Source organism: Takifugu rubripes, chromosome 1, assembly GCF_901000725.2.
Source record: "Takifugu rubripes chromosome 1, fTakRub1.2, whole genome shotgun sequence".
Taxonomy (NCBI): domain Eukaryota; kingdom Metazoa; phylum Chordata; class Actinopteri; order Tetraodontiformes; family Tetraodontidae; genus Takifugu; species Takifugu rubripes.
Window position 1 is genome coordinate 14,411,227 of NC_042285.1, and position 26,192 is coordinate 14,437,418.

Below are 26,192 nucleotides of genomic sequence, written 5' to 3' on the forward strand. Positions count from 1 at the left end.
TATGAAGTCATTTACTAAACTAATTGCACCATTCATCGTGTCATCTTTTACTGAATCCACAAATCTCATGTCCTCTCCAGGCCTCCCTGTCTTTCACTTCCATCCTCACAATCCTTCTAACTACAATGGCCTATCTGGAACTGGAGGCCAGGTAATGAGACAGCTTAAAAAAAAAAAAAAATTAAATCTAAAATTTACCTCTCAAACCATCTCATTCCTGTTCAGCACCATCATCAACGCAGTTTAACGGAAACAGAAATACAAGGAGAGTTGTTTCAATAGTCCCACAACAGAGGTTATGAATCAGGTGTGGGAATTACCTATCCACAGGAGGCATGAGAGTAGTTACTAAATTATTTTGGAGTTTAACTGTGACCTGGGGGAATATTGTATTGTGCCATTTCTGCCAGCAGATGGCAGCAGTGCACCGCATGTTTTAACTAGCGGTGCTGCGGTTTCAGAAAGTGCTACTGAAATCAGGATTTGTGCATCAAACATAAGACATAAAGGTAGTATTTAGTATTACTTTCAGAGGTCAAGATATTTTTTCCCATGATAAATCTGTTGTTTAAATTAAAACTAAAAAAAAGTGGGAAATCTTCAATTTAAAATTTTACTTGTTAACATATTTTCCTCAGGTCTACAAACACCTGAACCTGTTTTTGTGTGTATTTTTGATATTTTAATGGTCACAATCTCAATTTACAAAGATTCATTTTGTCTTTTTCCTATGAGAGTGAACCTTAACGATTTTTTCAGCTTATCTTTAGTGGCTGATCTTACATTTCATTGAAGAGAAATGACGTAGCAATGGCAGAAATCATTCAAGTCAAATGTTGCTTTGTCTGTACAACCTGGGTTGGTAAATATGTTTGGGTGTGTGACAAGGTTTCCCATGTTTTGTCTCTGTTGTGTGGGTCTGACTGGTCCTCCTCTACTGTAAACTGTGTTGTGATGTATCAACCATAGCAAAACCTCCCACACTGCACAAGTATTGTGAATGGTTGTTTGGCCTTTGCGTTATCCCTACAATGAGCCAAGGAATAGTCACAAGAAGAAGGCTGAAATGCAGTCTGGGGAGTGCGTTGGTGTGGGTGCAGTTGCATTGCTGTCACCCCTCATACTTACAGCATGGGCTAATGGGCTCAGGTGTGGGTGGGCTCCTTTTGAATTATAAGCTCCACAGAAGAGATTCATTGCATTACTCTCGTCCACCACCAGGGGGTAATGTACTGTATTAAGTCGCTCTCGTGGCGTTCAAGTCTGCATGTACGTTCTAACGTACTCACCTCCATTGTTCTAAACATATCATTTAATAAACGATTACATTCCATTAATGACATATACCAAATACAATCAGTTACAGAAAACCAGTTTCTGTAATCGCAAAAGTAAGACAATTATTATTGTAAGTCATTTAACAAGTCTACGTCTATGTTTGCTGATGTTGCATTTAATGTTCACCTTATGACTGTGTTTGCCTTATGACTGTGTTTCAATTGTCTTCGAGGGATTTAAATCCGAAACGATCCGCGTTTCCGTCGTGGCGGTTGTGACGAAGGGGTTAATGTAAATCGCCAGTCGGGGATTGGGCGGAGATTCCAGCTGGAACGCTCCGGCACCGTGATGGACCTGGGTCAGTGAAGGCAACTCCAGACCGAGCTGCGCTCTGTTTTTGCGCCCTCGTTCCCAGCCGCGTCCGCCTAATCGCTTTTTGTTCGAACCGGATCGATGAGGGCCGCGAATCTGTGTCGGAGCCGCTGTCAGTAATGGGTGAAGTCGTCCAGACTTGGAAGGCGTCAGGCGGCTCCAAAACGAACACGGTACTCGCCGATTTGTTCCGTGTCTGAGGTCAACAAGACCGAAAAAAATAACAAAACAATGGAAGTCGTCTGCGCTTTAACGCCTCTCTCCTGCTGACGTGTGAGCATGGTTTTTTTCCTGTCGCGGTTCGCATTGATCGTCACCCTTTTCGTGATCTGATGGTCAAATAATACGGAACCAAAGGCAGCAAATCGGGCTGTGCGCCATGTGGATCCCGGCGACGTGGACGTGGAGAGCCGCGCTGACCTGCGTGCTTCTGGAGACGGTTCTGCGTGGTGTCAGAGGTAGGAGAGAACATGGTGTTGGCGCACAAGAACGCGGTGAACGTCCAAACGCAGCGTGTGCTCGGTGGCACCGACCTTCATTCATGGTGTGCAGGCATTCGGCTTCAATTCACTAATTTACCAGCCGTCATCCATCAACGTCTTTGCAGTTTTAAATACAGTGACTCGTTTTCCGTGCCTGAAATGGGACTGGAAGGGAACACTTTGTGAGATGAAAGTAAGATTCCTTTCCATGCGTCTTCAAACACAGGTTCTCTCATTTTAAAGACTCTTGGGTCGCGTGCCTTGTCATTTGTGAGGCATTTGGTTGAACATGACCCCAAAGTGTAAATGGACAGTTTTAGGGATCTGTTCAGTCAACAGCCATATCGCCCGATAATCAGTGATCCGGTTCCATCAGCAGCCACAAGCGCCTGTGGCATAACCTGGTGATATGGTTTGATCCCCCCCCCCCTTCCTCTGACATTCCATTACCAGTGTGTATTGGCTTTACAGAACTGGGCAGGATGTTTATTCATTTAGATTGTTGTGATTCAGAGTTTCAGAACTGTTCCAAATCCTAACAGACCCACGTGTCGAGAAGGAAGCATCAAAAACAGCTGCTTAAAGAGAAAAGCAGCTACCTTTTGTCCACAGATGTTTGGGCGTCTGCTACTGTGAGTCTTTGGTTCTGTGCATCAGTATTAGTTTTGTGATCACCCCCTCTGTGCCCCCGAACTACCCCAGGTCTCAACATATGTACGAGTGGTAGTGCTACAAGCTGCCGGGACTGCCTCCTCATCCACCCCAGCTGTGCTTGGTGTGCGCAAGAGGTACGTCTTTGAAATATTGTTGTAGGTTATGTCATGTTTCTGTTCCAACCAGGTGCTTTAGGAGTCACAGGGGACGCTCGTTTTTTTTTTCCGTCCTTCAGGATTTCGGGAGGGGGAAGACGCTGACGTCACGCTGTGATTTCATACAGAACTTGCAGAAAAGAGGGTGTGAGCCCCGCTTTGTGGAGAACCCCAGCAGTAGCATCTCTGTCCTGCAGAACATTCCCCTCAGTTCTAAAGGGCTGTCCCAGTATGACGTCATCCAAATCATGCCCCAGAAGCTGGCCCTCAGCCTGAGGCCTGGTAGGTTTCCTTCACATTCAGTCAGGGACAACCGTTGTTTGTTCTCCAGGTAACCGACCATCAGACCCACCGAGATTCTTCCCAAACATTTCCTTAATGTGTTTGCTCGTTCAGGAGGCCAGACGTGGTTCGAGCTGCAGGTGCGGCAGGTGGAGGACTACCCGGTGGATGTGTACTACCTGATGGACCTCTCTCTCTCAATGAAGGATGATCTGGAAACCATCCGTAACCTGGGCACCAAGTTGGCCCACGAGATGGGCAAGCTCACCAGCAACTTCAGGCTGGGCTTCGGCACCTTTGTGGACAAGAACATGTCCCCTTTCTCTTACACGGCAGAAAAATATCAGGAGAATCCCTGCAGCGGGTAGGTTAGGCCACTGCTCTAGGTGGGACTCTGCTTTGGTGGATGTCCTGTTGCCAAGTGACTCTCACCTTTTTCAGATGATTGGTGAGCTGATAATTACTCATCTCAAAATTGAAACAATGAAAATATCAATGTTTTAACATTTGGGTGACATCGATAGGAATCGAATGCTATTTTAACTAAAACACTCTTCCTGATCAAGATTAAAAAGTGCGTAGCAAAACTATTAGGTGCAAATGCTCTGATTTCTGGGATTCTGATTTCTTCTCAACACAAGGATGTCATCATTAATTCACGCAGAAAAGGCTTGTGGAGGAAAAGTCCTGTACCCACACAGTCTATTTTGGTGGATCCATGAATCATACATAAGATGCACTGCAGTTGCTAGAATACGATGTTTGAGAAAACCCAAACGCGTCCGCGGTTCTTCAAAATGGCCACGCTTCTGGGTCGGCGAGGGCTACTGAAAGGCAGCAGACTCGGTCGAAGCTGCGCGGCGGTTCCCCTCCAGCGACGGCTAGCTCAACAGCTGCATCGCGCATCACTTCCTATCTGGGTTGCAGCCTCCCTCCTGGGTGTGAGAAGCGGGCCGGTTATATTAACCCAACATTGCCAGTATCTGAAAGACAAGAAAACCGCTTCTCTGGCGGCAGAATCTGTTGGTGGTTTTGTGATCTAATGTCCATGCCTGTTCCCTGTGCCCAGATACAAGCTGTTCCCCAACTGTGTCCCCACCTTCGGCTTCCGCCACATTCTCCCACTGACCGACAAAGTGGACCGCTTCAACGAGGAGGTGCAGAAGCAGATGGTGTCTCGGAACCGCGACGCGCCGGAGGGCGGGTTCGATGCCATTCTGCAGGCTGCTGTTTGCAAGGTGACAAGTGTCGGTTTTCACTGTGCCACTAAATTATTGCCCACCCGCGCATGAAATTAGAAACGATCCAGCAAGACTCCACGCTGCTGTTAAAATGGCAGATTTCTGTACTGGACGAGGACATCACGACCTGTGTATCATGACAAAAACCATGCGAAAGTAGCCATTCCAACGAGCAGGGTAAAATATTGAATGGTTTTCTGTACAGGCCAACTAGATCGTTATGATTTATAAAGTATGAAAAAGTATTAATCATGTATTTATTCTGCTCTCAGTTGGGAAGGACTTTTTTACCCCATTACCCCCAAACTGTTTACCTCACTAGTTGAGAAATAGGACTTGTCTTGATATTTTCCATACATTTATACCACTAAGCGTAGCAATTCAAGGCTAAATTGAAGTCGATCTGCCGTAAACAGGAGAAGATCGGCTGGAGGAAGGAGGCCTACCACCTCCTGGTGTTCACCACTGATGACGTGCCTCACCTCGCTCTGGATGGGAGGCTCGGAGGCCTCGTTGAACCCCACGATGGACAGTGTCACCTTGACGACAACAGCGAGTACAGCGCTTCTACAAAGATGGTCAGTTAAACATAACTCTTTCCCTGAGAAAGCAGAGGAAATGTTGCTTAAAAGCTGCTGTTTATGGGGGGAAACCCACCGTTTCTTTTCAGTATTTATTAAAAGAATGGTTCACATCTGCCTGGTGGACTTGAGTGAACTTGTGTGATTAGACTGTTCTGGCATGTTGATTTCTGCCACCTGCCAAATAAAAAGAAAAAAACATTGAATTGAATCGGCCTCGTCATGAGGAACAAACCACGTCTCCTGATGGGGACACAGCAGAGCCAAACAGACCTGGGGTCAGAAGTGCAGCAACTTTTTTTTCCATTTGTTTCCTGAGTGGCTCTATATATGGCGTGTTTGCCCAGAATTTACCCACAATGCTCCTTTCCATCTTTCTCTACAGGATTATCCCTCTCTGGCACTTCTGGGAGAAAAGCTGGCAGAAAATAACATCTTCCTTATCTTTGCAGTGACAAAACAGCTGTATATCATCTACAAGGTGCGCCGATTTAACAGTTAAATATGCAAAGTCTCATTACTTAATCCTTCACTCTCAAGCAGCTAATTCCATTTCCTCTTTCTCCCCTGAAGAATTTCACTGCGCTCATACCCGGAACCACAGTGGAAATCCTGGACCAGGACTCCAAGAATGTGATTCAGTTGATCGTTGCCGCTTATAACGTGAGTAGATCCGGTCCAAGCTGAAAACGCTGCAGCTGTGACAGATGCTGGGGGAGACGGATAAAAGGGAAATTGTAACACCCTTCCCCCGCAGAGATGCAGATAACGTGCCTCCGTCTGTAACAAGGGCCTGAAAACAAGCTGACTTCTGATTTTGATGAGTGCTGCGGAGTCTTTCAGCCACATGTTCAGTTCCGCTGCTAAAAGCTGCAATTATTTGAATAATGTGAAATGGAAATATTGATAAAATGAACTCAGCAGCAGTAGGGTGGAGATTTTTGTTTGACAGTTGTTCACAGTTCTCGGTTGTTTTAAAAAAAAAAAAATTCAGATAAACTCTGGCAGCTAAATAGCAACATAATACAAAACCTTTTACATTTCAGACTCCCTGCAGTTTTTTCTAATACTGTAAATCAATTCATCAATTTCTGTGACAGACCGTGGAGTCCCTCGCCAGAGTTTTTTTTAAATTATTATTTCAAATTTGCCTGCTAGAAAGGACTGGGGCAGAACAGCCTGTGAGAGAATTGGTTTGTTTTTTTCCACAGAACATCAGGTCTAAAGTAGAGCTCTCGGTTTGGGATCATCCAGAGGACATCAGCCTTTCCTTCACTGCCACCTGCCAGGATGGGATGCCACTGCCAGGCTTCAGGAAGTGTGCTGACCTAAAGATAGGCGACACTGTAAGTGCATGTTCAGTGCACATCACACTGTAGATGTTCAATGCTCCTGAACATTCCTCTAATGCTAGCTGTATCAAACACTTCTAACATCTCTTTGCAGCATAAAAAAGAAACATGGCAATTTCTGACCATGCAGGTGGAAGTCTATGTGCAGAAGCATTGAGACCAGTCAGAATCCGGTTTGGACTGCAGGGTGAAATGAGAATTCCCGAGGATGCGGGAAACTAAGAATCTAAATGATCAATTCCAATTCAGTTAAATATTTGTGGATTGACATAATCATTGCTGCCTACAGGAAATGACCGCACAATCAGAATTATTGTGACTGGAGGAAAAAGGGTAATGGTTAGCATGTGACTTTCCCCCACAAAGATTAAGTGATGCGATAAGCTCATTCATTTAACTTTTCATTTCAACTGGAACAATTTTGTTTTGTGCATCAAGGCCCAAATGTTTCTGCTTGTCGGTCAAGTTTCCCAATGAATTACGCTGAGCTTTGACCTTTGACCTCTTCACCTCATTTCCAGGTGTTCTGTCTTTCTGTGTTTCCAGAAACGTTGTTGACGCATGCAACAAAATGAGATCAATATAGAACTCTCCCAGAGATTCAGTGCAGGGAGCAGAACCTGCCTTCTTGCACTCAGACCAGCATTTAATGCGCACGCTCCTCTGAAATCATTGAATGTGGCTGCTTCCATTCTGTTTCCCAGAACCGACTCCAACCAGCCACATCACAATATCACCAGGCTAAAACAGTGTTATTGTGCAGAACAGCACTTGAGCCTTGACAGGGCCGTGTGCTGCGGCTGCTCTGACGGCACGGCTTCAAGTCCCAGTCTCTGCGTGAGATCGAGTTTCCTGAAAAGAGCAAATCTAAATCGGTCTGGACCAAGAACCTTTACCCCGTACTGCTGAGTATCGGATTTATTCATGAAATACAACAGCAGCTTTAGCCCCTCGCACAAGGTTTCGATAATAATCTTATTCCCTTCTTGCTACAGAGTGTTTGTGTAGGTTGCAGACGTGTGTGTTTCACCTCTGAGATACAAGCAAGTGTTCATGAGTGATCTGTGAGAAGCATGTAGTAGCTAACCGAAAGTAGAGGGCAGGCGTTTTGGGTGTTGCTTCACAACTTTATTGCATGTGATGTAATAAAGTTACATGTGCAACTCGAGTGGCAGCAGAAGTCCCCAAATGACCGAACATGATTAGAAAACGGTTTGAATGTCAGGCTCTATTAGACGACGATCAAAATTTCCAGTTTTTCATCCTCAACATATTCATATCTGCAGTTCTTTAAATCTGCAGCTGATTCATACAATTATTTTTATAGCGTTAACAAATTCACAGTTAACGAAACTGATAAGAGAAGTGAACAACATGGCCTGATGAATTCAGAATGATTTACCACAGTAAGGGAGAGCACTTTGAAGCCATTTTGTTTTGGTTGTGGTTTGATTAAAGTGACAGATCTGGGAACACTTGGATATTTTTCTAGTTTCGGTGAAGAAAAATGATAGTGGATGTTTTGTGGAAGCTGCCTGGAATGAAAGAAGGCTCATGGGTGATGGCTCAGGCTCTCGTCTTTTTGTTCCTTGGCAGTGAAAGAAAACTAGGGGGGGGGGGGCAGCTCAGCCTGCCTGTTGCCAAGCTTTAGTTAGGATGTAGCCGGTATGTGTCGACTGCGTGAGCTTTCTGACGAACCCGACGCTGCATGTCAATGACCTGGCACAAAGGCCGGCAAGAGGAGGCCTGTGAAAGTTCAGCCCTAAGAGAGACGTGTTGGCTGAGGTGGAGATTACCAGCAGCCAACAGAGCAGGGCTCATACATATCAATATCTCCAGTTCTGTGTGTAGGTTTTTCGTAGAAATCCTTTTTTCTAAACTCATGAGAAGTATTTGAGTCATATGACGTTATTTGGCTCTCTCTGGTGAACTGCTTCTGGCTAATTGAATTTCAGAGAGTCATAAGAATTCCATCATGAAACAAAGGTTCCCATGGTAACTTTTTAAAACTTTTAATTTTTTATTTTTTTTAATCAGACATAATTAAAATGTGGAGTCGCAAGAAGACTTGTGCAGTTGTGGAATTAAACCGCAGCCATCAGTCTGGACAAATCTTCCAGCCTTGACATTTCATTTATTTTCAGATTAGATTTTAACTATATTATCAGTTACATTGCAGCTCATCTTGCTCCTCCCGTGAAATTCTCACCTCTGCAACTTTCCCCACAATGAGCCACATGATGCAGAGAACGAGCCTCCTCACGACTTAGATTTACAGTAAATTTAATTGTGTGTCTCATTAACTTGTTACGTTTCCCGCATCAGTCAGGGTTGTTTTCAGACTCGGATCCTTTTCATCATTTGTCTCATTAAAAGATAAAAGATAAAATAATTCAAGTGTCATTGACCTGTGATGAACTTTTGGGTCGCTGAGGAAGAGCAACCAAGAGCAGATACTCAGGACTCCTCGTGAGCAAACTGGCACCTATTTTAAAAGTATTTATAAATTCATAATTTTACGAGAGTAAATTGTTAATATTTTAACCTTTTGCTTTAGAAGAGCTTTTATCAGAATGAGGGCCTTGGGGCATTTCCCTGCACTTCAGTATCTGTTCCAAAGCCCCGCTTCATTCAACCTTTATATAATGTTTGTGGTAGAAAAATGGTTAATAGGAAGAATGGCGCCACGGGTGCAGCCTGATCAGGAGTGGGTAGGGACACCGTGGTCCTGGTACACCGCAGATCCACTAAGCTCAAGGACCCGAACTTAAGTCTGGTCTCCCTGCTCCTCTTACCCACGCACAAGCCCCCGCTGCAGGGCTGCATGGCCCCTCGACGGCCCCCACCGCAGAGCCTTCTTCTCTGCAAATGTGCAGCCTCCATACCTCAGTGAGGAAGGAGGTCAGCTGTACAGCTGCAGAATATACGAGCACGTCGACGTGCAGCCAGAGGTGCTTACAGACAGCCGTGGTGTTGGTGTGCTCGGTGTAGGTGGTCAGAGAGATGTAGGGGACCATCGCCACGGCTGACGTAGACGGGGGGGAAGACAGACAACTACTGTATGTCCTTGGGATTCTGGGGACTGAGGATGAGGCTGCGGTCTCCACACCACCACATCAGGCCTTGTCTCCATGGGTTATGAGTCGCTGTGGCGTCTGCAAACGTGACAACAAGATTGAAAAGAATAAAAGACAAGCTCTGCTTTGGATCCACTTAAAAATATTTGTGTTTTGTGAACATACTTGTCCATTTAAAAGAAAAAAACATTTTGAGGTTCAGATATTTAAATTGCCTTCCCCTTAAAATGTGTATCATTTTAATAAAGTGATACATAAAGTAATCCTACTACTAATAATAATGTCCATTCAAGTGTGGGTAAGAATGTAAAGACTGAAGCAGGGAAGAGAAACCACCACTGCTGGGTTGTTATCTTGTCCAAACATCCTTCCGCAGAATAATTAAATGGGAGAGGTTTTGGCATTGTGCATAACGGCACGCATTCTCACAGAGTTCAGGCATGCAGGCTGACGGGAAGTTGTCGTGCACAAGCCGCTGGTTGTTTTTTACCATTATTAAATGGTGTTGGGCCATTAGAAATGGCTGAAATGTTGAAAGAGGAGAATGTTTCCCAATGAAACGGGATATAATGGAGAAATATGTCCTTCGGTTAAACCTCGTGGATGTCAGTAGTCTGATATAAAATAATATATGCAATGTTTGTTATCTGTATGTTTTTTATATATTTTTCTATATTCTTTATACCTTTGTTTGGTTTTGCCAGCGTGACGTTAGAGCAGGTGTTGGTGACCTGCTTTTGTTATGTGCAAGTTGTTGGCTGGATCCTCAACAAGTTGGGGGGCAAATGATGGACTGGTCATTTAACACGCTTTATTTTCACTTTTGAACACGATATTTACATTTACAAACGGTGTTCGAACTAATTGAGTTGCAGCACAAAATGGGCATATTGCAGAACATACCATGGAAGAAGGTGGAAAGAGCCGTAATTTCTTGACTGCTTTCTTCATCAGGTTTCATTTAATGTGAGTGTGGAAGCGAGAAGCTGCCCTCCACATGGTGCCAACCACAGCTTCACCATCAAGCCAGTGGGCTTCAAAGATCACCTGGAGGTGTCTGTGGATTACCAGTGTGACTGTGGCTGCAGTAAGACGGCTCAAGTGAACAGCAGCATCTGTAGCTCCACAGGTACTTCATAATGTCAACAGCAACAAGGTTCTGGGGTCGATTCCAGCTATGTGGACTTTGATTGTCCTGTTGAACCGATCAAGCGTAATTGGGATGTCCTTGGTCAGTGTGGTCAGAAATCCTCCAAAGGGAGATGTCAAGGGGCCACAATAACTTAAAAAAAAGATGCCCAGAAGCACCTGAACTGGTTCCTTCCTATGTTGAAATGACTGAGACGTCCATGCTGACCAGCTGCTAAAGCAGTTTTTACTACGTAGGATACCACATGGCTCTGCATGTGATGAGATGTGATGAGATGTTCTTGTCTCCACAGGACTGAAGGTCTGCTCAAAGCAACAGAACCACAAAATCTGTTTAAAAGCAGAGAAATCAATCTGCGTTTTCAAAGAAAATGCAAGCCAGTACGTCCATAAAGTGACTATAGGCTTAAGGTGTAAACTGTCACTACACCAGTAAAAAAATCCATTTCAGTGATAAATGAGCTGGTTTAAGTGGTATACAAGAGTGACTGAGGTATGTTATGCCAGCTGGGAAAACTTCAGGAGTAAAAAAAACAACAACATGATATTAGTGAGTATTCAAGTGTCAGAACTCATACTCGTCTGACAAAAAATGGTATTGAACATTCCTAACGGAGACCTTAGAATTTGTAAAAACCCACAAAAAATATGGTTAGTTTGGACTCCTAGATTGTGCCGATATTAATTTTTAAGGCTATTAAAATGTTAGTAATTTTTTGGCTATCTTCTTATAATACAGGAAACTGTACTTGACTATTACTTGCCAGTCAGAGCAGTAGAATAAAGCATTCGTGATCTCTTCCAGGCACCTATAATTGTGGCACCTGCCACTGTGAGCCGGGCTACCTGGGCGCCCGCTGTGAGTGCCAGGAGGGAGAGGCCAGCAGCATATACCTGAACGCCTGCCGGGAAGCAGAGGGCAAGCAGGTCTGCAGTGGCCGGGGGGAATGCAGCTGCAACCAGTGTCTGTGCTACGAGTCGGAGTTTGGGAAGATCTACGGCAGCTTCTGCGAATGCGACGATTTCTCCTGTGCCCGTCACAAAGGCATCCTCTGCTCAGGTGAGGCCACGATCACCGTTTTCACCAAGACAGTCCCGCGTTGGAGGGATGTGGTGGTGGAGCGAGCGGAAGTGGGATTGTTTACTGGTGCTTCTAAAGCTGCGCAGATACAGAGGCACTCTCCTAATTGCTGACTTTTGTGTAAACACAAGGCGATATCAGATTTATTGCGTGCTCCTCCTGTCTGGGTCTTTATGGAAGTTGTTATCTGAAAGAGCGAAATCGGACATCGTTGGGTCATGATCCCATACTTGCTGTAGGTGTGTCTGGGTGTTTTGATCTTTAATGATTTCCGTAACAACCCAGCAGTTCAGACTCCTGCAGGCTTTACTCCACCCCTCCCAAAACAGCTGCTGCAATATTAGCTTAGACCTTTGTGTTTTTTGTTGGGCTCTTCAAAGACCTGAGACAGGTGGAGACTAAAAAAACCAGGAATTCAGCAAAACAGCAAAAGTCCTACAACAAAAAAATGAAGGCCAAAATATAGTGTATTGTGTACTTAAATTATATAACTTAACAAACTTAACTTAACAAAATGTTACTAACCGGTTGTTTAATTAACCTTGAATTAATAGTCATTTATTCAATTCAACTCACCTTTATTTATTTACTGTCGGTTACAATTAAAATGCTCTCTAAGCACTTTACATTAACGCAAACAGCTGCAAGATAAAACCAGGCTCATGGATGAAGAATGCATTATCACTTTGGAACGTGGATATCAAATTCCAGGAGTCAGCATAGCTGCACAGTGGTTTTTGCTTGTTAATGCTGCAAACATTTATTTTTTCCTTTTGGTGCACGTGTTTGTTTTTCTTTCTACATTGTTAAATGAAAATTCCTATTTATACCCTTATAACTCGGGTGAAGGGCTGCATATGGTGGATGAAACGCCGGACATTTCCATCCCGGCACGAATAAGCAGTGATGGTCGGTGTCTGGCTCTGATGGCGTCTTTTCTCTGAGCTTTCTCGGGCCCCAAACCGTCAGTATGGACAAGAACCCTTGGCTCTGGTCAGACCGGGCGCGCAGTTTTCCCAGAACACGAGGTTCAGAACTCTTCTGGCTCTTTCTGCTTCAACACTGCCTCACTGAAGGGGAGATCGGGGGGGCTGGCACGGCCCCAAGCCAATGGCTGTTCCCCCCCGAAGCCACAGAAAGAGCTTTGTGATTGCGGCGCTGGTTTTGGCGCGATCCACCGACACAATGCCCAATTCTATTTATCTATACTCAACAGAACCAGAAGAGTTTGCTTCAGTCAGCAGTGACACACACACACACACACACACACACACATCCAGAAAGACTGTTTGTGCTCATCATCCATAAGCAGTCATTAAATCTTAACAGTCTGCTAACTTCTGCCACTCTGGCCTCAGTTTGGAGCTATAATGAGTTCCCAATCACACAATTCTATTCAAGATCCTCCCGTCATTGATTTGGTTTTTAATTATTTACGACACACACATTGAATTATTAGTATTGTTTGTTTTCAGCCACTTTAAACAAAACTAACAAAGTCATTATTTTTCTGCCTGATAATCGGCCGCCAAAGTAAAAGTGTCTGTCATTTTAACAGTGTTTATGGTCAGTAGGAGTAAACACAAGCATAGATTCCTACACTGAAAACTCTGGGCCAGAGGCAAAGAATTGATCAGAGGTCAGGTCTTTGTTGGCACCTTCTTCAAACCTCTATTCACTCATCTTCTGAGCCATGGCAGCCTTAGACCAGATGGGATTCTTGATGTGGAGACTCTGATAACCCAGTTCTGATTAAAGGGAACTGTTGGGGAGGTTGGCCTTCCTCAAACTGCTGCACACACAAGATTCCCTTCATTTTGTTAGTCTGTTTGTGCCATCAGGATAAAAAAAATAATGGAGGCTCTTTCCCTCTACAGAACCACTTAAGGGGAATGGGAGAAAACCTCAACCTTTTCCTAGTCCAAACATGTTCAGGCACACGTGAAGCTTCAGAAATAACAGAAAGCCTGCATTGTTGGTCGCCAGAGTCACCTCAGGACTGCTGAGTCATGATATCACAATGCGCTTGTAGGAACATCATTAATGTTGCTACTGAACACAAAGGTTAAAAATAAGGCAGTAGACATTTCTTATTTTAGGAAGTCAGATGTGGCTAGTTTGGACTCCTTAGATATGTCATAAAAGATTCAATCATAAGTTATTTAAGATAGGGTGTGTATGTGAATTGCTGACTTAATTTTTCCTTTTCTGTTCAGTTCATATGCTGATTCTCGTGTGTGGACTACGGTCTGTAGATTTTGTTCTCACACATCTTTCAAGACTCATTCCTGCTAGAACTGGGAATTCAGTTTTGCTGACACAGCAGTGCCGGATGTTCAGTCCTGGGGGGAAAGCAAACACTAAAAGATTGCCCCGTCTGTCGTCTATCTGAGACTTGACTGAACTTGACTACAGCAGACAAAAGGATTCAGGGTTTTGAGGTAAAACTCTCTCGATAATAAGCTGCGCCCTCAGCGTGGTCACACCCTGACATTTGCCCTGAAAGCTGCAGGTGTTGCTTGGTGCTGAAGTTGAGTACGACTGGAATAAATATAATATGATAGTAATATTGCAAAGAGGGTCAAAGGAGAACTTTCACAAACGATTGTGCAATTCAGTATCAATTTAGTAGCTGTCACATATGCTGGTGTGTGAACCTAAAATGTAGGTTTGTTTTTGTCCTTTGTTATAGTCACTATAATAGCCTGAGGATATTAAAAATGGAACCACACGTGTTTGCACTCTTGCAGTATTTGCGTTTTGTTTTCATCTACATGACATATGACTTGCTGCAGTAGCAAAGGTCAGCATTGTACCATGTTAAAACTTGTGATAATTCCTCTAAATACCTTGTCTTCTGCATTTTTTTCCTCCCTGGCTCTGTTGATTCCTGTGGATGCCGAGGCGTCTCAGCAGGCCCCAACACTGTTGTGCTATGTTTATTATCATTATATCTCTTTAATCCACACTCCTTGATTATTACCTGCTGGCCCAGCCAATGACGTTGTTCTCCTGTTTATTTCTGATGGAGAACAGGCAGAGCAGGTCTTGACCTGCATGTTTGAACTGTCCACATATTTCAGCTGCTTCATGCAAAAATGGGGGAGCGTTTTTAAGAAAATCACTGTAATACATCATAGGCCTCCCAAAATGCTCAAAACCAAACATGTTTGCATTCCACAACATTGATTTTGGTATTTTAAACTAGGAAGTCTACTCATCCACCCCATGTTTGTTCATTTCTCCTGTTTCTCTGGGAGACAGATTAGTCTGACTGGCTGATTTGTCTTCCTTTTATCAAAACAATATGCTGTCCCTTCAACCTCAAACAGCCTTGAAGAGTAACAATCTCCTCCAATGAGTAACAGCAAGTGACGTTTCAAATTGAATCTCTGTTGAGCGAGCAGCCAAAATGTTGCAAACGCCCGTGTGCACACAGACGTACACACACCTCACACACACACACGTACACTCCATGTTGCCTGCTGATGAGCTTGTTAACAGTTTATTATCAGCAATTTTGGTTCCCCAATTTGTGGTTCTGAACTGCAAAAAAAGAGGTTTTAACCCTGGATCGGTGAGACCGTTTTCTGTTTTTCACTCAAGCTCACAAAGAAGCAGCTTGGGCCTTCTACCGAACTGTAATAACATCCCTCAGTCCACCATGTAATTTGGCTCCATGGTTTTGGTGATATTGTTCTGGAGTCAGGGCTCATGGTCAGGGAGGGGCTGCATGTTAAGCTCCATTAGTCTCGCCTGACTACTCTGAAATGAATGCACAGAGCTCTCTGTCACTTATTATTTCCTCTGCTTTAATTTCAATCGAAATGACTGTAAAGTAATTAACCGGCATTTAGGGTCAAACTTGGCCGCTGTGATTAACAGGTTTTCATTTGATCCCGGAACAAACACTGTAAAACGGCCTGAAAGGAGCCATGTATTTAAAATATCAGTCATGGACAAATTCAACCTTTCCCAGTCCTCCAATAGTCTGTGGAGGAGAAATGTAATGTATATACTACACTATTATATGTGATCTTTACGTGACATACTTGATAAATTCAGTTTTGGTGACTAAAGTGAAAGAACCAGGCACTACTGTATTTACTCTTCTCTCTTGCCAAGGATCAGCCTGTGTGTATTTGGACTGTGGGAGCTAACACAAAAGCTCATGCAACCCTCATGAAAAATAGGCCTCAAGATGCACCTCAGATCTTAAAACCTGGACTAACTGGTGAAAATGCAATAAAAACACCATCCTCAACTATTTAGCAACACTTCCAGATACAACAGAGAGCAGAAAATATGGAACCTCTTGCTGTAAGTGGAGATGTAGGAGGTTAGAGGGCATGTTTTCGCTCTACAAACATAGCCCTGCCTCTGGGACACAGGCCGTTTGTACTGTCACTACAGGAAGTGACCGTTTCTGACTCTGCATCAACAGTGAGTCTGAAAGAGAACAATTTGATGCTGGTGCAGTCGCTCTGAACGCTCCCACATCACATCAGACACTGTTTCAGTCTCAGGGATTTCTCTATGACCACCTAACACTGTAATCTTTGCTGCCTTTGGTACCAGAGCTCCTCCACTTTGTTTAGATTGTTGTTATGTTTTGCAGGCCCAAGCGTCTGTCCCACTTATGCATTAAGACAATTACTCTAAAATACAGCCTACGAAGGTTTGACCTTTTCCACCTCCCTCTATTTATTTTGTACTTTTGAAGAAGAAAAACAAGATGGCTGACAGCTCTTTGTCATACAAAAACATGAAAAGGGCTGCTTTTGGCTGGCAGGTGCTCCGTGAACCTCTTCACAACTCCCATGCTATCATTTTTCTGCAAAATCTGACATTATAGTCATGTTTCCAGGGCTAATAAGTGGGAAAGCATGTACTGTCTACAGCACCTTGTCTTTGTTAAAACGCTCACTGTCTGAGCCATTAAACTATAAACATCCTGCTGCCTTCTTTTCTCTGTCATTTAGCCTCTATTTGCTTGTCTGTCTGTGCTAATCGAGAGGCATCATTTTAGAGAAACAGAACTGTTGAGGATCCTCCTTCAGCACAGCTGTGTTTATCATGATCTGACAAAGCAGCCAAAAGAAATGGAACCATCTCAGTCAGTGGTTAGGATGTAATTGCAAGATAAAGAGACCAAATTCTACTTTGGGAGGGGCTGAAAGGCACCAAGAACTGAAAAGGATCACTTTCTTTCCACTGAGTGATTGAAAACTGATCATACTTGAATGTATATCTGTTTGTTTGTATATGAAAATGACTCAGTTATGTTGTTTCAACTCAAACTTGGATAATGATGCCACATCAACAGAATAAAATAACCTTTTTATACCAGGAACTGTAGGAACTGTAAAAGGACGAGTTAATAAGTTTTATCATGGTTGAATTTTCCCAGTTAAGATGTGCCAAAACTTGATTATATACTGTTTGAGGGCACTGTCAGGGGGCAAAACTTAACAGGTGCTAACCATCAATAATGGATTTCCACAGACGATATTGGTGGAACACAGTAACCAGATCAGCTCAGGAGAACAAACAGGGGAAAAGGCCATAAAAGTGTTTGTGTGCGAGCGCTCCTCAGGATTGGCCTCTGCCCTGTTTGGTTGGCTGATACGTGAAATCATTGCAGCTGTGAATTTACTCTTACACTCGTGTTAAATGTTCACATCACTGCTATGCAGAGTGTCTGCCAAGATTTTGGCGAATGTTACGTGAATTTGGACGGATGTCTGTGCATATGAGGTCCCTGATTACTCAGACTGACAACACAGTTCTCAACAACTAGGGCATCTTTTTAAGACATAAAGCAGATTGCGCTATTATGTGATGGTTTATCTTCAAGCAGTACCAATGCTCAGGTTCCTATGTATGAAGCAATGCATGTTTATTTATGATGTTTAAGACTACTGGTATCAGTGAATAACCTGTGTGTTGACTATATTATTAGCCTTAAGCTTTCTGATCATTGTTTTTAACATTGTGTACCAGTGCAAATATCCCAGGATTGGCCAACGTTCCATCGTAGTAAAGCCTCTTTGTGCTCTCTGCAGTAATGGTCTGATTAATTGTTCCTGAATCTATTCAGTGCGAGACTTTAGCACAGTTTCTAAGCAAAAGACCTGTGGAAATAATAATAATGAGCGAACACATGGTTGTCAGATGTCTCTTCAGGACATGTTGTGTCTACTCAACTGATCATCTGTCAGCCTGAGTAGTCTGGGCTCTGGGAGTGGCTCCCCTGGCCATAATTCCAGCATGGCTTCAGTCTCCATTTGCACTGCTTAAAATTTTGATTCTATTTACTACTTTGTTTTCTTTTTACCGCTAATTTGTTTGATTGGAGTCTGGGTTCGAGCCAGGGCTCTTGTCTTCCCCCGCTGTACCAGGGGTGAAGTAAATCTGATTACTGTCGTGAACGCATGTGGCACAGAAGCAGTAGCTTCTCCTCTGCACGACACAGATCTGACCTATTTTCTCCTGGGCTCGGTTCCTGTTGGCTCATAAAATCGCCTCCACTCTCATTCCATTTGAGTTCTTCATAAAAGAATCCGTAATGGCATGCACTAGAAGAACTGTCCTGGAGTCTCCCTCTAAAGGTTTGCATGTTTATACGTTTCAATGATGTTCTGGGAAATGTTATCCTGACTACCAAGTCCTGACCTGAGCAACTAGCGTGCACTGGCCCAAACTGGTGTAATACATACATTCTTGTACTCACCCTCCCTCCAGCCAATTTTGGATAAACGACACAAAAGCGTGAGCTATAATACTCAAAAATGAAAGTAACGTGTCAAATACCAGCCTTCTGTCAACAGTTATCATTAAACCAAAAGAGTCCTGTGGAAGAGGGAGAGTTTTCCCACTGTTGGGAGCAGATGTGAAGCATGTCAGAGGCGTCGAGCTGCAGCTGATTCAGTCTGTCACTGCTGTTCCCAGGAGGAGGAGGAGGAGATGGTTTTTATGTCTGGGAATTTTGACTGGGTTACTAACGATCATCACAGCTGAGACACATGCGCTTTGGACATTTACATGTTTCTGATTATGTTGCAACTTTTGTCCAAGTCTTAGAACTTAGAACATCCTGGAAATCAATCATTGCCATCAAGACAAGACTTTGTAGCTGTCCAAGATTTGCAAAAGTCTGAGTAATGATGAATCAGTGCTATTTGTTCCCATTTAAATGTGTTCTATGAATAAGGTCGAAGATGTGCACAAACATTTTCTTGTGTGTTGTGTGAAGGTACTCTGGCTTTGACCCATGAAGCTGCTGTAGCTACGTGGTGCTGGATGCAGATGAGCTGAAGTCATCAGCTAACATCAGCTGCTGCTGCTGCTGCTGCTGTTGTTGTTGTTGTTGTTGTTGTTGTTGTATCACATCAGGTCTTCATTGCAGGCTTCTGCTCCTCTTTTGCTTTAAAGTATGGACCGATTAATGTGCTGTGTGTTGCTGATTGCAGGGTAACTGTTAAAGGACATAATAACTGGATTGCTTTTTGTCTTTTATTCCAGACATTTCAAAAGCTGACACAATAACAATAATCTTCATCTATTTTTATTCCCCAGTCAATAATCCACACACATCAACATATATATTTCTCCACTGTTTAAGATCCTCATTCAAAATGTTACCATGTTTTTGGTTAGGTGAAGGTATAATTGGGTATTTTTCAGTTCATTCGTAAAGGAAAAACATCTAGCACTCCTCGCCATAAATTAATGGCTCCTTTGTCCACCATTCTGTCGGTTTTTGGCGCAACAGTCATCACATTTATTTTGCTGACAGTAACGGAGCTGTTCAATTTGATCTTGCATTTCTTTGTAGCCTATGTTGCTGTTTGCCAGTATAGAAGGTTAAAATTGGCGAAAATAAATAAAAGAACGGCTTTTTCTTTAGCTCCAAAACATTGTGTAAAGTCAGGCCATTGCAGAAGAAAATGTAAATATATCCAGCTAATTCAGCCTTATCAGTGTAGCAGTCATGTGTTAGTTTGGTTCACACTCAGTATGGGAGTTAAATACCTGGCAGCATTTGTGCTAGTTTGGTTTTACGTATATGATTTTTTCACTCCTGCCTTCTCTCTCCCAGGTCACGGAGAGTGTCACTGCGGGGAATGTAAATGCCACGCTGGTTACGTTGGTGACAACTGTAACTGCTCCACCGAGACATCTTCGTGCATTTCTGATGATGGACGGATGTGCAGCGGGCGAGGCAGCTGTGCGTGTGGTCGCTGTCAGTGCACCGAGCCGGGTTCATTCGGAGAAACCTGTGAAAAATGCCCCACCTGCCCTGATGCCTGTGCTACTAAGAGGTAAGCGTTCTGCTCCATACAGAACAGTCCTTTGAGGGGAATCTTGTCATTTCTTTTAAGTCAAAGAACATCTCATGAGGTCTGCTTTTTTCACTCGCTTCTTGAAAAATTGTAAAAACTACCAATGAATTAATCGATTAATTCAATGAGAAGTAAGGTGAAAACCCTACAGTTGTTTGGCCTGAGTAATGGTCTTTAGTGACCTGTCCACCAGCCCTGGAGCAGAGCAGACCTCACTAGTTCATGAACTCTTGTAGACTTTGATGAAGAAGTCGTTAGACAGTTGTCCAGATAGCTCGCGTGCCATTTGTGACCCTTAAAATGGGACCGGCCAAACTGCAGGCTTGACTAGCATCTCTCAGTGTGGCAGATCAGAATGTTAAGAGGTCCAGACATCTAATGAAGAAGTGCCCTGCCCCTAACTGACATCCACATGGATTCAAAAGCAGCGGCCTTCTTTATGGAAGCACCTCTGACCTGTGACTCGACAGGAGTTTAGACAGTCCATAGCTTCTTTTCAACTGTGGGTTCTCCAGTCATGCACACATTTGACCAGTACATGAAATAAAGGCACATGGTACGTCTAGAAAGAAACATTTTTCATTATTCTTTGCCAAAACATGGAGAAACATCCGGGGGGGGGGGGGGGGGTACATTGCCAGCTTATATATCACATTTGATTGCTGTAAATCCATTTTTCCTACTTGAGCAAGAGGTCTTTGGCTTATTTAACATCTGTGTTGTTTTAACTGGAAAGGAGCATGTGGAATACAGTCAGAATATAACTAACAGACAGAAGTTTAAAAAGGTTAAACAGGTTATACAGTCTCGGATGTTTGCTTTCAAAGATGAATATAGAGCAGGGGTGGGCATCGAGGGCCGTATCCAAGCCAGACTTTCTGTCCTACAGGTAAACACTTTCACCAGGGGTTTCATTTACCTTGCTGAAAGCATTTCCTGATTGGTAAGATGCAAATCCTGGAGGAATGGATTTGACCTCCTCTGATGGGCAATGATGGTCCAATCCATGAAGGCTGGAATCCAGCCATGTTTTGCATCCTACCAGGGAGAGACCGCTTTCACCAAGGTAAATGGAACCCCAGGCCAAAGTATTTACCTGTAGGACAGAAAGTCTGGCTTGGATCCAGCCCTTGAGGACTGGATTTGGCCACCCATGATATAGAGGCAGCTTTCCATTTTAAAAGGTAGATTTCTGGGGTTGAAGTTGCACTGCTGTGTTTCAGGGAGTGTATCGAGTGCCGTCTCTTCAACTCTGGACAGCTAACAGACAACCAAACCTGCCAGCGTCTGTGCAAGGATGAAATCATCACCGTGGAGACTCTCAGTGAGTGAACCCAAACACACACATAAATACAGACAGGCTGTGCCACACTGACCAGCTGTCTGGCAGAGCCCAGTATTCTGTCACACTCACCCATTACAAATCTCACTTTATAGGAGACTTCCTGTGTTGTTGTGGGGTTACTATATATAGTTGTTTTTTCTGTGACTCACTGAAAACCTATTGAATTCTATGAGGTTCTATGAGGTGTTTAATTATGGGAGAGGCCACTTTCAGTCCCATAAAGTCAGCTCAGCCACCATCAATCAGGAGGATGTGTGCATCCAACATCGTCACTTGTTAATATGTGGTTGGATCTAGTTTTGCAGGCTTGGGGACACATAATCGATGTTACCATGTGTCATCTAATTGGCTTCAGATGTCAAGGAGTTCAAATGATCATCAATCATGAACTAATGTCTGCGCTATTTTACTGGGTGGAAGAATCTGCATTTGATCAAATCGGCAGCATCAGTAGAGACAACAGACACCAGAGAGGAAACATCAGTGTGTCACTATTTAAAAAAACATCATGTGTGACTTGGAAAGCAAAAATGTCTGCGTGCTTCGGCTCATAAACCATCTTTTGTGCCAATGTGAGCGAGTCCAGCATTTATTAATGTACTAAAACCTGAATTTGCTACAGTATTTTGGTGGTGGGGGAGACTGACACGGGTGTGTTTATATTCAGACTATTCTAAGAACTCTTCGTACTGACCCACCGCGGCGCTGGCCCAAATCTCGCGTGTTTGCTAGCAGTCCTAGTTCAAGTGTCTGACTTGCCTTAATGGACACCACATGTACATTCCATATACTTTGTGCATGTAATATAGTGGGAAGAGATCAGGGATCAGCATGAGCTCACCCGTTCACCCTCCCTCGAGCTGTTGTTTTGGTGATGAAAGTCCGCTGGAAACATGAGCATGCAAAATATCTCAGTCCCATTCAGACTCAGTCATGATTTCACAGCTCAGAAATTTAAGACAATCATCCCCAAGTGTTTCTGGTTTTCCTCCACAGGCTCAGATTTGTTGTTTACCCTTTGTGGGTTTCTCAATCCGAAGCCAAAACCCTGACATATTACTTTAATAATAGCTTTTTTATTACTTCCAGGAAAACATTGATTGTAGGAAAAAAAACATTTTAATCTTAATTCCTGTTAAATTGTCTCTATGGTCTAAATTAGCAATTGTCATGCTTTTCTTTTTAATTTTTCTAACCTTCCCTTACAGAAACAGACGACCCCGGCGCCGTGCTTTGCCTCTACAAGACTGATAACAACTGTGTGATGAAGTTCACATATTCCGAGCACACCAGCGGGCAATCCGTCCTCACCACTCTCAAAGAGCCAGGTTGGCTGCTTTGTCTCTCCTTGAATGCTCGTCCATGTGGCAGCCCAGTGCATTATTTTTAAGTGATATTTTCACCAAAATAAGGAGTGCTGCTGCATTTATATTGCAGGAACGTTGCCAATCTTTGCAAACCATGTTGTGTTTGTGTTCAAAAGCCAACCCAAACCCTCTGAAGCCCTCACACATACTTTTAGAATACACATGCACGCTGCAGAAATGTTTTACCTGTTAATCAGATCAGTTTTTAGGTTAATTGTTAATAAATACAGTATGAGGTGAGATATTCACAGGTCACGTTACTGTCTGCTGACTCCTTGTGCCGCCTTTTCTTTTTTTCACACGTACACGCACAACAGAGATGACATTCCTCACACCCCCCCCTTGAGAAATCTTGATGGCACGTCTGTGCTGCCTTTAGCACATATTTGTCACAAAGCAGAGGCAACGCCTCATTCATGGCCTGAGCGCCCGTCAGTTGTTCAAATCGTTTTCAGCGGGAACCTGCAGTCTAAATATGGATCACATGGTGGTGGTGCTCTCTGCAGGAAAAATAGAGACAAACTCTAATATTGCCCACTGTGTTTGGTGCCCCTAAGTGCAACATGGTGGGTTGTCGTCATATAAAAATTCTAATTGTTAATTGTAGCTTTCCAGGATTTTCTATCAAAGAATGACAAGAAAGAATTATTAATGATTTCATTACGTGAGATTGAGTCTGACCACATTTATTCTGGTCTGTAAAATGCCTGTGAGTGGTTTGCTAACGTTCTTCTCGACAGATGCAGATGACAGCTCTGACCAATCAGGAGTCAGCAGTTTACCTGCAACGCTATTAATGGTGCTTGTTGTACTTTAACCATATCTCACGAAAAAGAGGTCTCTATTCAGTATCTACCACAGTGTTCCCCCACCCACATTCATCCTCATGCTGTCCTATTGGTTCATTCATTTTAGAGTTGCTAAAAGTGTTAAATGTTGTGTTTATTTGTTTTTTTTAAATGTAAACATGTTTTCAAGTTTCATGAATGTTGTTTTGTATTGCGCTTCTCAGCCACCGTACTTTTCCCCTTTCAGAGTGCAGCACTGGGACAGACGCCCTAATGGTCCTGCTGGCGGTGGTGGGCAGTATCCTGCTTGTGGGAGTGGTGCTGCTGGCCGTCTGGAAATTGGTCATCACCATTCACGACTGGAGAGAGTTTTCACGCTTCCAGAGTGCACGCTCGCGTGCCCGCTATGAGATGGTAAGGAGCGACAACCCGTCGCTTTTAAGGATGTTTTAAAATAACCCCGAGTTGGCCGCTGAAAGAGAGAGTGGCTCATTTTGTTCCTGGACTGTTTTCCTGTCACCCACAGGCCTCCAACCCTCTGTACAAGCAGCCCGTCTCCACGCACGATCTAGAAACCGACCTCAGCATGTATGGAAAACCTTACAACGGCGGGATGCATTGATCCATGAGCACAGGGCTTGGCGGGACCGGTCCAATGAGCAGATCCCTGGAGGACAGTGGACTGAACACAACCTCATCCAGTGAACAATGCTGCGTTGGGAATCTGTGGCCTTTTTTTTTTTTTTAAAGACATTGTTCTTTATTGTGTGTTTGACTGAGGATGCAGGAGCAGCAAAATGTGGATTGTGGAGACATAAACAGATTTGCATTAGTGGTGAATTTGTAACCACGCCAGAAGAAGAAACTCTCCCCGTCACTGCCATAAAACCAGCATTTTGTGTAAAGCGAGGGTGTCGTGTTTGTACAGTATATTTTTTATAAACGCTTAAAATGCTTTTCCTCCCAGTATCCACTATGCACCCAGACCTCCATTCTACAGGTACCATCTTACATGCAATAACTTCTCATTATTTGAGGCTCACTCCTAATGGTTTCATGTACTACTAACATTAACTTAGCAGTAGACTTTCATTTTGCACAGAGAATATTAAGACAAATGTCTAGGATAGATTAGAAGTTTGTGTTTAAGAATGCTCCAATTGCACTCCTAGCTCCTTATTTGAAAAGCAGGGCAGCCCTCTCACCACTTCTGGGAAGTTAAGCATACGATCAGACTTTATTTTGCTGTGAAAAGGTATTTTTCTATTTTTTCAGTTCAGTTTCAGACCATCAAAATTTGCGGTCATGAATTACCAGAAGATGAAGTCCCTAGTGATGGACCTGCTCACCCGTGCTCTGTGTTTCTGAGTACTATAATCATTTCACTCACTCTATTTAGTATCGTCTTACAGATCTGTAAGTCGAACAGATCCTGACCAATGAAATTAAACCAGGTGATCACAGATTTAGGTGCTAAGGGGTTTCATTTTTAGTATAGTTAGGTGTCTTTTATGATCGATTTTCTGCTGACTTGGGTGACCTTTATTACGGTGTACATGGTATCTTCACTGCCCTTTACTGGATCATTTTCATGTTTCGACCGTCTTTGATTCTCAGCAATCATATAATCCATCCTGTGTTCTATTTATGATCATCCTCCCCATTAATATATTATTGGAAATTAAATTGAGTAATTTTTATTATCCAGTAAAAATTATGAATTCCTCCATTTTACAAAACATGCCTTGTTTGTTTAGCTTGTGTGTTTGTTTGTCAGCCTACATGGATAAAGAGCTGGTGTCAGGCAGGAACAGCCTGGCTGATCCAACCACCCACATGCTTATTACAAATGTTCTTGTGCATTCATGCTGCTGCCCTTCTCAGCATGTCTCCAGATTGTGGAAAAGGGCTTCACAAAGAATAAAATTCTCTTTGCTCTGCATCTTCTGTGTTCATTGCAAGAGAGACGGGGAAAGGGAAGGCGACTGAGGAAGTGGTGCAGCGATACATGCAGATTAATGAGAGAAGTTTTAGATTTTGAGGAACAACTTCTGAGAGGGAGGGATCACATCTCATATTTTACTTCAACTTATTTTTCCTGTTTGTGGTAATGTAAAAATAACATGTATCACGATTGGTAAGAGATAGAATTCAAATGTGCACTCAACATTCTTTGATAGGGATGCTTCAGGTTAATTTACAAAAACAGAAATATACATTTTTAAATGTTTTTATAATTACAACTTTCAATTGTTATTACTGAAGCGAACATTAGTTTGAAATGATGTAGTTCATATCAGCTGACGTGTGAAAAGGAGAAATTCTTTGCTGCTAACATGGCAGATTTATATATGATGCTTATGTCGAGTTCAATAGATGGTAATTTAGGGCGTCTTAAGATGGCTTAAGCGTCAAGTGGGTCTGCATGCTGGGGCAGGACAAGAGCCAGGAATGGGTGGAGATTCTGGGTACAAGAAGTAGACCTCAATTCAGATAAGGAGTTATGGGGCAGATATTGATTCACCAGATTTGTCCAAAAAAAGAGCTCCATCCAGGATAATTATGGTTTTGTTGGAAAAGGTTTAAATCTTTGTGTTTACCACCAGTCCTAGGAGGTACAGGTAAAAAAAAAAAACAACAGCC

At 43.3% G+C, this 26,192-nt stretch overlaps 1 protein-coding gene across 1 annotated transcript; it reads left to right on the forward strand.

Annotated features, from left to right (window-relative positions):
- The first annotated feature begins 1,604 nt into the window (after window positions 1–1,604).
- On the forward strand, window positions 1,605–25,491 carry itgb5 (integrin, beta 5). The gene is made up of 16 exons (XM_003961637.3): window positions 1,605–2,108; window positions 2,835–2,920; window positions 3,022–3,223; window positions 3,338–3,587; window positions 4,293–4,461; window positions 4,881–5,042; window positions 5,431–5,526; window positions 5,619–5,708; window positions 6,257–6,391; window positions 10,429–10,603; window positions 11,429–11,683; window positions 19,806–20,028; window positions 21,273–21,373; window positions 22,603–22,722; window positions 23,797–23,963; window positions 24,076–25,491. The coding sequence occupies exons 1-16, from the start codon at window positions 2,030–2,032 to the stop codon at window positions 24,169–24,171; spliced, it is 2,406 nt and encodes an 801-aa protein (XP_003961686.1). The 5' UTR covers window positions 1,605–2,029; the 3' UTR covers window positions 24,172–25,491.
- Window positions 25,492–26,192: the final 701 nt, after the last annotated feature.